Genomic DNA, 12088 nt, shown 5'->3' with positions numbered 1-12088 from the left:
AGAGAGAGAGAGAGAGAGAGAGAGAGTAACACGCAGACGGGCACACAAAGTCAAAAACAATACTTCCACCTACAGCACAATTCAATTATGGTACAGAGGCAGATATGAGTCCACACCAGTGGACTAATCCTCTACTTTAGTGACGTTGTATGACCCAAGGGCTATTTAAGGAGATGGGAAGCGCCCCCTATTTACTGATAGATGTGGGAAGTCCCGTGTAAAATGTTCCACTTGCACCTGATCGATTTTCAAGGAAACACAGTCAGCTAACAACATTAGGTCTGTTTCTAGTTCATTAGATCGATGTGTGGTCACGACCCCTGACCTGAAGAGCCATGCAGGTCTTACCTCGCGAACTGTCGTCCATTTCGGAAAAGTGCTTCAAAAATCATCGGTGCCCTCGATCGCGACATCTTATGTGCAGCTTTTCATGTGGTGTTAAACAAAATGATCTTATGTTAGCACACTTCAATTGGAATTATCATAAACCTTTTGCACTCAATTGCAGGGCCACGGTTTCCCAACAATTGACCACTGTTACAAAGGACAGGCGCTGGTCACAGAAACAGGGAGACTACGTAACATTGCACGCTGCTTGTGCGGGGTGCAGTCCGTTGTATGGGACGTTCGGCGTTAAACTGGAAGCCCCGTGCTTGCGGAATTCAATTAAAGCCACCTCACCAAAGAACCCAACACACTTATCGATAAGAGTTAATGCATCAACCCGGAGTGAGTGCATCAAACCCAGCAGTCTCACACAACTCGTCCCCACTGTACAAGAGACTGATCTGTATCTGTATAGCCGGTATCACCGCCCGGCGGCGTAACACATCAGCTTCACATGCACGCGGCACGTCGGCAGCTGGCTACATTACACCTGGGCTGGTATTAGGTACTTAGTAGTTGGTGCGTTACACCTTGAGGTGATGTGAATGCTAATGTATGATTAATATATAACATTGTAGAGATATCTGACAACGCGTTTAACTTGAAGAGTCTTTGTACGGCGTATAAGTGCGTATCTGACCGCAGGTGTTCCCAGGTAACTGACGTGTGACGTCACCACAAGACGTCTCGGCACACCTGGAGCCGCTAAGTCTGGTCGGACGGGCAAAACGTCTTAAAGGAAGAGGGAGTCATCAATCACTTCACGTCTTCTGACGGTGCCTTATTAGGAGATTTAAGGCTGATGAGACGGAAACCTGCCCTTAGAGACTCCGGCGGTCCGAGTGCAGATCCGGTCTTAAGTCTATTAGTAACATGCACGAAAGGAGTTCAACATCTAATGGACTTAAACCGGACCCGATTCACCGCCACCACTCTTAGCTTACAAAAGTGAGGACTTTTTTTAGTACGCGGCCCGCCTAGAGGCAAACAGGATCCCGGCACATGAAAGATTCATTTATCAAGGAACAACTTTTAATGGAGCTGTAATCGGACCCGGTTTACTGTAGCTATTCTTGGCGAAAAGGTAAAGCTGTAACAGAATAAAAGAAATCCGTCCACTGGAACTGGTTTTAGTCGTGAAGAGTGTTCTTTGAAATATGCAACCCGCCTAGAGCCAAACTGTTCTAATGTATAAAAGATAATTCATTCTAATGTATAAAAGATTATTCACTCAAGTCTTGGTAGTTCCTTCGTCATCGAAGAAGACTGCTAGTGTCCTCGTTCACGGGGGATGTGACCTCATATGGCTTCTCAGTCCAAAGTAACAAAGTACAGAATTTAATGGAGTCAGAATCATGGCTCTTAAAGGGCAATGAAGTTGTCCACCGTGGTCTGTGGGAAGCTGATCTCAGGAAGAGAACTGTGAATTCATTGGACTCGCGTCGTGTTAGCTGTCCTCCGGGTACAATTACAGACACAGCGACTTTACCGGCCGTTCAAGTTGGTTTTGTTTGATGTGCATATTATGAATCACCGTCTAGGTAACAGCGAGCCATGGCTCGTGTTGTAGCAGAGGTCCTGTCTGTAACCACAGAAAGTTTCTCCAGCTCGCGATCGCGGGTAAAATCTCTGACATGTGACCTGAGGGAACCCTGCGGAAGGTTGACGTTCCCGACAGTTTTACCGACGGTTTGATAGTGATACAGCCGGCCTCAAGGCCAATCGATCGTGCAGAATGAAACATTAACTATCTGATCATTAATGCATCAGATCCAGCTACACTTGCTTTTAATTTACATTTATATGCGCAGCCATAAGGCGTGAAGGTGGCAATAACGGAGGATCTGTGCTGTAAGCTGGCGGCAAATGTATTCTGCCGGTGTCGTGCTGCCCTAGTCCTGACAGTTTTAACGTCGAACCTGAGAGAAACGCAACACAATACCTGCATACTTTATTTTATTTATAGTTTAACAGTAAGTATGTATGTAACAGATGTAATATATATCAATATGTATGTATGTGTGTATAAGTGTGGCGGGTTCTTTAACGTGCTCCATGGGTGGTTTTCAAACACAGGACCACCGGCTTAACGTCCCATCGGAAAGTCACTACCCCAGTCCAGAAGCGCGCTTATCTCGTAGTTTCACAAATTGACGTCCCCCGGCCTTCTGCGAGCCTTCCCATATCGATTTCCCGTGTGAAAGTTGACTCAGCGCGGCGGCGGTTTGATTTGCTGTCGGTGGGGATCGGAGAAATCGGCGGTAATTGGCGCGACGGAAGGTCCGGTGTGTAAAACAAAGCGTGCCGGCATCGCCGGATTATCGGCGGGCAGGGAATTACGTACGCCCTGACTACATGATTGATACTGCGCCCGCACTGCGTGGTATAATCGCCCTTCGGTGTAACACACCTGCTTCTGTATCTGTGTAGCCGGTACTACCACCCCACATCTATGTTGTATAGGCGGTAAAACCGTCCTTTGGCGTAACACTAACACGCTTATCGACGGTACCACATCGATCAGCCTCACAGGCATGCTCGTAACCAAGTCCAGGCGCTGTTTAAAGCTATCTAATAGGATTGCCCAGCTATGATAAGTCGCAACAGGTTCCATTCTAGTGTGATAATTACTTCCTATTCACATCCTACGCCTGATGGTATCCTTGTATGTAGGTATCAACTGCACCTCCTGTCGGTTTTCCTAAGCATTGTAGTATCTATCACTCATGCTACGCAACAGAAAAGTGACCATTGTTCTGAGTTTGCATTGCATGTGTACCTGTCTCTAGACTAACCCGTTCGTGTCGCCCTTACAGGTGTGGCTGTCTCTAGACTACGTGGCCAGCACGGCCTCCATCTTTAACCTGTTCGTGCTAAACCTTGACCGCTACTGGAGCGTGACGGACCCGCTGAAGTACCTGCGAAAGCGCACCAAGCGACGGGCGTCGGTACTGATCTCCATCGTGTGGGGCGTGTCGGCGCTGTGGATCGTCCCGATCGTGGGCTGGCACCGCTTCGCCTCGGGCGGGGTCAGGAGCGTTCCTGCCAACCAGTGCGACACCGAGTTCCACAGCGATTGGCTCTTCAAGGTAGTGACGTCACGTACTGATCGTCCTAGAAATGACATTCGTCAAATACGCGTGTCTGCTGCATACTCTTAAATGTTGTATTTGTTTACACTCTACCTGTTTTATCCCTTTGCTTCTATCATCGTAGTAAGATCTGATTTGTGAACCGTAACTTGCCTTTCAAACAACGCGCACTGGTCAACGTTGTTGTTGACGCACCACTAAGTTGCTTTCACTGACGTGACTATGAGGGTTACACCTGATACATCTGATGAATATCTACGCGTAGTCACTGTCACGTAATTGTGACATGTAGGCATTAAAATTTATAGGTCTGGCCTGACCATCATGACTACCGTGACGTCATGTGTAAACAACATATAACGAAAACCGTTACTTTACCCTTTTTTCCAGGTGGTGACGTCCCTGCCGAACTTCTACCTGCCCATGGTGCTGATGGTGTTTCTGTACGCGCGGATCTATGACGAGGTCAGCAAGCGGCACAAGAACCTGACGGCGCACGTGGCCAGACCCAGCGGCACGGAGGAGGACATCAGGTAGCACACCCACTATCCAGATCCCATTGCAGTGTTAGGACATGCGGAGTACTACTATACGGTAGTGCAAGAGACAAACAGCATCACCATTATCATAAAGTTTGTTGCATAAATCGCGAAAGATCGATTTTACTGCCATTAAATCATTCACTTCTTCTGTAGGATGAACGCTGCCGGAGTACGACGCTCCTCCTCCTCTTCTCCTCTTCACCGCATCAAGATCGTCTTCAACGGGCCGACGGGGCTGGCCGAGTCACCCGACCTGCTGCCGAAGTTTCCCGACGATAGGGAGAGGCTGCCGGACTTTTCCGACGACGTGTCGACGTTTGGTGACGACGTGGAGAGTCTGCCGAAGTTTCCCGACGACAGGGAGAGAGAAAGTCGAAGATCTTCGAACCTGCTGACCGTCGACTGGACGCCCTCTGACCCCGCCTTCTCTTCCTCCGGGTCCCGCAGAAGTCTCCAGTCTCCGTCCCGTGAGGATCTCTACATCTTACGTCACAGCTGGCCGGAGTCTAAGATAGGAACCTCCTTGAGACGGGACTCGGCTGGTAGCGGGGAGTTCGACGCCGAAACGGCGGTCGACTCACGCCGGAAAAACCGACGGGCCTCCAGCTGCACCCCCAGCGGGAAGAGTCTCGCCATCCTCCGTAAACTCAAGTTCCATTCACGGTAAATGTACTGTTGTAAGCTTGTATAGAGGAGCTGCCGTGACTCATACTACAATGTATTATTAGTTAGATTACTTTCGTCCCATATACATTTGTAACTCTAATGTATATAACTCTAAATTTAAGCATAGATAATATATTTTGTAACGTTATAAACTAGCAGGGCTATTTAGATTCTACTATGTCTGACATCTGTTAAAAAATGAATCAATTTCTTTCTTTCCGTCCTTCCTTCCTGCAGAATCCACTCCGACAGAAAAGCAGCCAAGCAGCTGGGCATGTTGATCGGCTGTTTCCTGGTTTGCTGGCTTCCCTACTCCATCCTCTTCATGGTGTGTACTAAAGACACCTATCCCTGACCTTTCAAAAATATGATAACTAATATATCACAAAGTCAAACAGGCTTGTATTGCATGCAATCCAAGCATGACGTAACTGAAACAACAACTACTGGCCGACTCCTCCAGTTCAAAGCAGCAAAGCCTTGAAACTGATCCGGAACCGGGATTAGAGTTTCATTCGCCCACGATACGATTTTCGATCTCAAACACCTATACTACATCATGCTAAATGGAACACCTCCAATTTTATATGTTTTATTGAATATCCCTGACGCCCGATCTTGTACGTCACTGTTCCAGGTCGTGTCCTTCTGCGAGAAGTGTGTGGATCCGAACGTGTTCATGGGGACCATCTGGCTCGGGTACGTCAACTCCACCCTCAACCCTTTCCTGTACCCGCTGTGCAACGGGAACTTTCGGCGGGCCTTCAGGAACATGCTGCGGTGCCAGCAGCAGCACACGCCCGCCAGCAGCAGGGAGTGGAGGTACCCGCCGAACGGCAAGCTGCAGAGGACAGCCTCGGCAATGGACCTGTCCGCTGTGTGAAAAAACTTACTCTATCAAAGCCGCCAACTTTTACGTAGAACGTCTTCCACACTAGACGTTCCCGTGTGAGAAAAGGTTACACTAGCAAGCTCACCTCCGCCTGACTGCACCAGGAAATCTACCCACGCCAGGCTAGGACTGCTTCGATACTAGCCCTCCCTGGTGTTGAGCCAAATCCTTGAGCTATCTCATACGTGAGAGGTCAGGTGTTTAGGGCTAGGGTTAGGGTTAGGGTTAGGGTTGGTATTAAAGTTAGGGTTTGGCTAAGAGTTGGGGTCATTGTTCAGGGCTAGAGTTAGACTTACGATTGGGATTACTAGGTTAGTCTCCCACTCCCACCCCTTGTCTCAGGTATATTGCAAACCCCCAAGTAGTGTCGGAGTTATGTATTTGGCAGGATCATGTATTTGGCTTGACACCGGGCCAAGATCCAGATCTAGACTATGACATCCAAGACTTAGGGCCGGGGTTTTCAAGAACAGTAAATAAATCGCCGGACCTAATAATGATGTGCAGGAGACAGTGGGCTTCAATTAAACATTAATTGTAGCTGTACAACGAATAATCGTAGCCTGGAAATGTTTCTAACTCTACAGCGGATAGACCCGCTACAGCCCCAGGTGGTGATGACGATGATGTAAAGGGTCACGTTAGAGTTCAAATGTGAAATGGCATCGACCAGAAGGTTAAAAACTACAACTGGCCTGGGTGGAAGTCTGACCTCGGTTAAAAAAAAGATTGTTGTATTCTAAGCTACTGGTGCTTTAAAGAGAGTTATTCATTGTACAAAGAAAAGTTATCAGATGAACCTGGACCTATAACGCAAAACAAGCACAGTCTACACCATGATACAGAGATCTTGTAGCGTGCACTTCACAGATTGACTTCATTTGGAAATGCTAGATGAAAGATCTACTGTTATTTTTGTAGCCAGGAAATACGAAGAGGTATGATAAAATCCCATAGTAGTCATAGTAGAGTCATAAACATATACTCAATGTGTATGATTCTTCAGTATAATATACGTATATCAATCATATATACCTTTGGTTTACTAATAAGTATTTTTGTATCTGTACGTTTTCTGTAGAATACCCCTCGAGAATGTGCTTGGTGGTAAAGTTGAATTGTTCATGTAAAGATGTGATAAATGGACCAGACGATAGCACACATATAGTACAGGTGCTAATGTTACATGATGCAAGTAGAATGGATGTACGTGCAGCAGATTTGATGTAAAGGACGTTGTCGTGATAATTGTCGAAACAAATAGTAAACCAGAAAACTCTACATTTTTAAATGTTTATAAAAGGCACTTGATGTACGATTAGTGAGTCTTGAGTCTGAGGTCAATTTGTTGGTAAGCAAGGCTTTGGTCGCTACAGAACGGCACGCTCAACAATGTGGAACAGCAAGTCTTTGTACTGTTATGCAGAGTCTGCACACCCTTTGACACGTTTGTGTTCAACCCTGAATAAACGACTTTGTTAGTTGATGTCTACAATACTACAATTCCAGATCCAAGTTTTGCTGTTTTGTTAGCTGCTAGCAATCTAGATTGAAATATGGTGTGTGGTGTGTGTGACTATTTGTGCGTGAGTGTGTGGGAGGGGGTACAGAAATCGGGGGTTCTCGTCTTGTAACATGCAGCAATTACTGTTCCACCAGGTGGCGTTTCTAACTGGTGGTTCTGCAGCACTGACTGGTCCGCAAGGTGGCACTTCAGGCTGGTTGCTATACAACATTCAACAGTTGGCGCACTGATCTAAGTTCATACGTCGTTGGTTTGGTTTCCCACAGAGAACGACCTTCTAACCCGTTAACCTCGCATATTTTGCACATCGAAAATAGCAGCAATCTCCCCACTGCAGCTGACGCAACGCAACCATCACACCGACGCGCAGTGAAAAGTCTGGACATAGTTTATTTATTTTTGGTACAGAACCTGATGCAAATGTACACCTCCAGTCGTATCGTAGGACTCCGTCCAACATTAAATATGGTTTACACTTAAAATCCAATAGTATATATATCAGATACTGGACACAATAAGCCCCTTATAGCCAGAAAATGTAGATAACATGTGTTTATACTGGTACGATGGCAACTCCCAGCGTGCACTATCAATTTTCATTCGCCATTATTACCCACAATACCTCGCGGCTAGGCTACCAAGCGGTCTCCCCGAGGTTAAAAGATACGGCTGAAGTAGTTAGCTGAACCATTAATAATTCATTGCTTATAATGCAATTTGTTTTTCCGTGGCAGAAAGCCTTCTTCAAATCAGTCATGCTTTTCCTCATCAGGAGTATTGACACTCTTTGACACTCACAGGAGAGCCAATCGTCACATGAGCGCAGGGCTGGTGGTAAAGAACACACAACAGCAACGACAAGAACAGCAACGACGCAGTCGGAATTCCCCGGGAGTGCATGATCCGGGAACGTGGCTATTCCGGGAATGCAAGCTTTGGTGCATTCCGGGCCTCCTTCTGTCCACAGAATTGAAGAAAACAAAACAAACATCCAAATTTCTCTGCCACCTTAAAATGCTTACAGGAGGGAAGAATGCAAAGCTGACTGAGACCACTGTGGTTTGCATTTTTTGGTGCTTGAATATATCCACAGAGAAAATAACCTCCCCTGCACGCTGGGAGCCGCCACAGTGATGACCAACCATTTCTCCGCGCAACTGTGTAAACAACGGACAAACTGTCGTCCTTCAGGCCTGTCAATCATCCAAGCTAAAACGGCGCGAAACAGGTGACATATGACATGGGTAGTATGTAAGACCCCCACTACATGGTGTGGCAAGTAGTCTATATAGTGAGCGATGTTCTAAACATTGATGACACGCTAACTCTTATGACTACACATATGATTATCTACACATACACGTATGTACTCAATGCATACACTAATATTATTGTTAGCGACTAAATAACCCTATTGAATGTCTAATGAGGGAACATACAAGTGTGTGGAGCAGGCTCCACGTCATCCGGGCATGGCGAACATTCTGGTTAGAGGAAGTCATGCCCAAGCAGCCCTGCAAGATTGTCAATAAATATTCTGATGTCCTCGATGCATTTGAGTTCCTCCTAGAGGACAAAGCGGTTATAACAAGAGTCACAGAATGTCAGTGGCACGATATGACATGTGAAAGCGTCGTTAAAGTCTGTAAAGTTCATCTCCTTCTAATTATACACTGCCGTTACATGTTGAGGTTGGAAGAATCTAAGTGAATGTCCTGACCCTCGGAAAATATGGGCATTTTATGGACTTGGCGGCATGCCTCTAGGTTCACCACCAGTTCAAGTGAGGACGCCTTGTTTGTTTTAGAAATTGAGTGAAGTTTGTACAATAATGATACTTGTACAGATACTTGTATCAATGTTAGAACTCTTCAAACTTGGATTCCTGAACGTGTTCCATAGTACTCGGCTCAGGAGATACGCCGTAATATATCAAGGACTTTCCGGCGGGATGCTGTCATCTGCCGGGTATCCAGTACCCCGGTGTACTGCGACCAATGGACTGGGGATTTGGGCTGGAAATTTTAGCTTTTGGATGCGAAACTTTGTTATGACAAAGGTACAAGCAAAAACGTAAAATCTGTGGACAAGCCTTTACCCGTCACTTCAACTGTCTTTAAATTGAGATGGAGGGGGGGGGGGCTGCATCACAAACCTCTAGGCAAATTTGATCCCCTACTGGAAGTAATGTACCCAAGGTAGCGACTAAGGTCGACCAAAAAGTCATTGTGTTTGGAAGAAAATGTCAATTTATAATGGAAATGTACATACGTCTAGCTTTACCTTTCAAGTTATTACTTTGCCTCTATTCATCATCGATTGCACGATCATCGAGGGTTTTTTTTTTCAATGGTGGGTTTTACCAAGGAATCCCTTCAATTTCAAGATCTTAGGAATTCGGCAACTATAAACGGTAGAGTCCGGGGAAGTTAGGAGGGAGAGGAGCAGTGGGTTGGACAAAGTCAGGGCTGAACAGAAATGATTACGTTGATGCGATGTACATTCTGCAAGCGGAAATGTACTGTGAACTGTTCCAACGTTTTTTTCCTGTGTCCGTGAGCGGAAGAACCCAGTGTGGCCGTGTGTCATAAGCCAAATGATTTTCACGATTCATGCGGGTCATGTCAACGAAGTGCAACTTTTACAGTCAGATTTTCAGAGGCCTATTGAGCCACTCATTTTTTTATCCTGGTCTTGAAAAAGGTCTGAAATACAAGATCACAGATTCACTGTAACAAAGAGGACCCCCTCCCCCTTTTCGCAACCTGACCACCAAGTACCCACCCACCCGTACCGGACCCCCTCCTCTTGGCAGCACGCTCACAACAACCCCCGGGTGAGATGAGTCCATCAGAATTCGTCCTTGTCGCGCTTGGGTTTCATCAGGTTGACGAACTCGTCGTAGCAGAGCTGCCCGTCTCCGTCCACGTCAGCCAGCCGGATCATCTCATCCACCTCCCCCTCAGACAGCTTCTCCCCCAGGTGCGTCATCACGTGCCGCAGCTCGCCAGAGTCGATGTAACCGTTACCGTCCTTGTCAAACACCTGAGGACAACAACAGACAAGATGTGTCAGAAACATGCCGAGAACAGGAAATACGCCAGGCACATGTTGACAACAGGAAATATGTCAGGCACATGTTGACAACAGGAAATATGTCAGGCACATGTTGACAACAGAAAAGAATATGTAGTTTTGTTATCGGGACCCACAAAAATTGACCACAATGCACATTTTGTAAGTTTTGAAACACCTGGCACATTTGACACATTTATCACATTTTAAAAGCCAAAGTATAAAGAGTACAAATTCTCCTAAGGGGAAGATGATATCAAATTGAACCACACAGAACAGACACACTGACAATCACCGGAGAAACGCGCCCTTCAAACTCCTGTTGAGTTGGAAAGCTTCAGCAGTGTGATTTGAATTAGAAACTTCGGAGGACTCAAGGTCACGCAAGGCAACTAATGGCTGCTGGCTTGAAACGGATCAAGTTGCTATAAGCCCGCTTTCCATCACGGAGTATCAGGACTCACTGCCGGTATCGAGCCACGGTACGGCCCAGTGGAACCACGGTACGGTACGGCTCGGGGGAACTACGGTACGGCCCAGTGGAACCACGGTACGGTACGGCCCAGTGGAACCACGGTACGGCTCAGGGGAACCACGGTACGGCCCAGTGGAACCACGGTACGGCTCAGGGGAACCACGGTACGGCCCAGTGGAACCACGGTACGGCTCAGGGGAACCACGGTACGGCCCAGTGGAACCACGGTACGGCTCAGGGGAACCACGGTACGGCTCAGGGGAACCACGGTACGGCTCAGGGGAACCACGGTACGGCTCAGGGGAACCACGGTACGGCTCAGGGGAACAACGGTACGGCTCAGGGGAACAACGGTACGGCTCAGGGGAACCACTTGGAGATAGATAAATTTGATTTATTGGTTGGTTGATAAATCGATTGATTAATTAACTGATTAATACTGTTACAACCCAACCTGTGTAGACCCTCCTTTTTATCACTATCAATACTTACTGTGATTAACGTTACAGGACGTCTTAAGGTGGTTCTTACTTAAGAGACGACCGAGTTCATCTAAATCAATGTTCCTCCAACATGAATCCATGCTTGAAGACGAAACACCATGACTACATTGTACGAAGTGATGACGACTCCTGCCATGGATAGGAACTGCAGTTGTAAGACATGAAAAGTCAAACTATACAAGTTCGACAGAAGAGATGAAGAACGTCCCTGTCTACGTTTGCAGAAAATGTAGACTTCTATCATTACTTGGCAGAAGGCTTTGGTGCCTTAATTATGCCTTGTGATTAAGCATGAAAGTCCATCTGTGTTGGTGCAAGTCCGCCTTGTGATCTTTATTCACGCAACTTTGGTGTGGGTACTTTTACACCTGAAGGAAAAGCTTTAAGACTGACGCGGGTACTTCAATAAGTCTCGGGGGTCCATATCTTCACTCCTAATTCACGACGTGCACTTAACGCTGCGGCCTCCTTCCCGCCTCCATTCCGCCGCGACCCCCGGGACCCGGGTCAATATGGAACATGCCGGGCCTTTATGTAAGACTCAACGGGGTCGATAAACACTTCAGACCGGGGGGGGGGAGTATTACTCGTGACTTCCACATGAGCAAAGCGTCTTTTGGGGCATAGAAGTCGGGGAAGGGGTACTTGCACAGATGAGTAAGAGCAGCGGCTGTGGAATGCAGATAAATGTGAGGAGCACACGTGGACTGCAAACTAGAAGGCCAAAGACCTGCAAGGAAGTGCTGGGCATTTTCCTACCTATCTTTTCCGCTAACAGCTGCATCTTTTTTGCAGTGCCCCCTGTCAGAGAAGGACGTGCTGCAGTGTATCTTTAAGATCATATCCATACACATCTTCCATGGCCCACACGAGAGAGAGAGAGAGAGAGAGAGAGAGAGAGAGAGAGAGAGAGAGAGAGAGAGAGAGAGAG

At 47.0% G+C, this 12088-nt stretch overlaps 2 protein-coding genes across 2 annotated transcripts in view; one reads left to right on the top strand and one right to left on the bottom strand.

Annotated features, from left to right (window-relative positions):
* Window positions 1-5766, top strand: part of LOC109476949 (histamine H1 receptor-like) — a 9368-nt gene extending 3602 nt beyond the window's left edge. Inside the window, exons 2-6 of the mRNA XM_019777966.1 lie at window positions 3204-3476; window positions 3870-4012; window positions 4175-4684; window positions 4925-5015; window positions 5325-5766. Coding sequence (XP_019633525.1) covers window positions 3204-3476; window positions 3870-4012; window positions 4175-4684; window positions 4925-5015; window positions 5325-5570 — 1263 coding nt within the window. The 3' untranslated portion in view covers window positions 5571-5766. The remainder of the gene's footprint in view (window positions 1-3203; window positions 3477-3869; window positions 4013-4174; window positions 4685-4924; window positions 5016-5324) is intronic.
* A 4102-nt stretch (window positions 5767-9868) lies between these two features.
* Window positions 9869-12088, bottom strand: part of LOC109477417 (calmodulin-A-like) — an 11130-nt gene continuing 8910 nt past the window's right edge. Inside the window, exon 2 of the mRNA XM_019778678.1 lies at window positions 9869-10149. Within this exon, the coding sequence (XP_019634237.1) occupies window positions 9955-10149 (195 nt within the window). The 3' untranslated portion in view covers window positions 9869-9954. The remainder of the gene's footprint in view (window positions 10150-12088) is intronic.

The sequence above is a fragment of the Branchiostoma belcheri genome, unplaced genomic scaffold, assembly GCF_001625305.1.
Source record: "Branchiostoma belcheri isolate BF01 breed outbred unplaced genomic scaffold, Haploidv18h27 scaffold4, whole genome shotgun sequence".
Classification (NCBI taxonomy): domain Eukaryota; kingdom Metazoa; phylum Chordata; class Leptocardii; order Amphioxiformes; family Branchiostomatidae; genus Branchiostoma; species Branchiostoma belcheri.
This window is presented reverse-complemented; position numbering and strand designations above follow the sequence as displayed.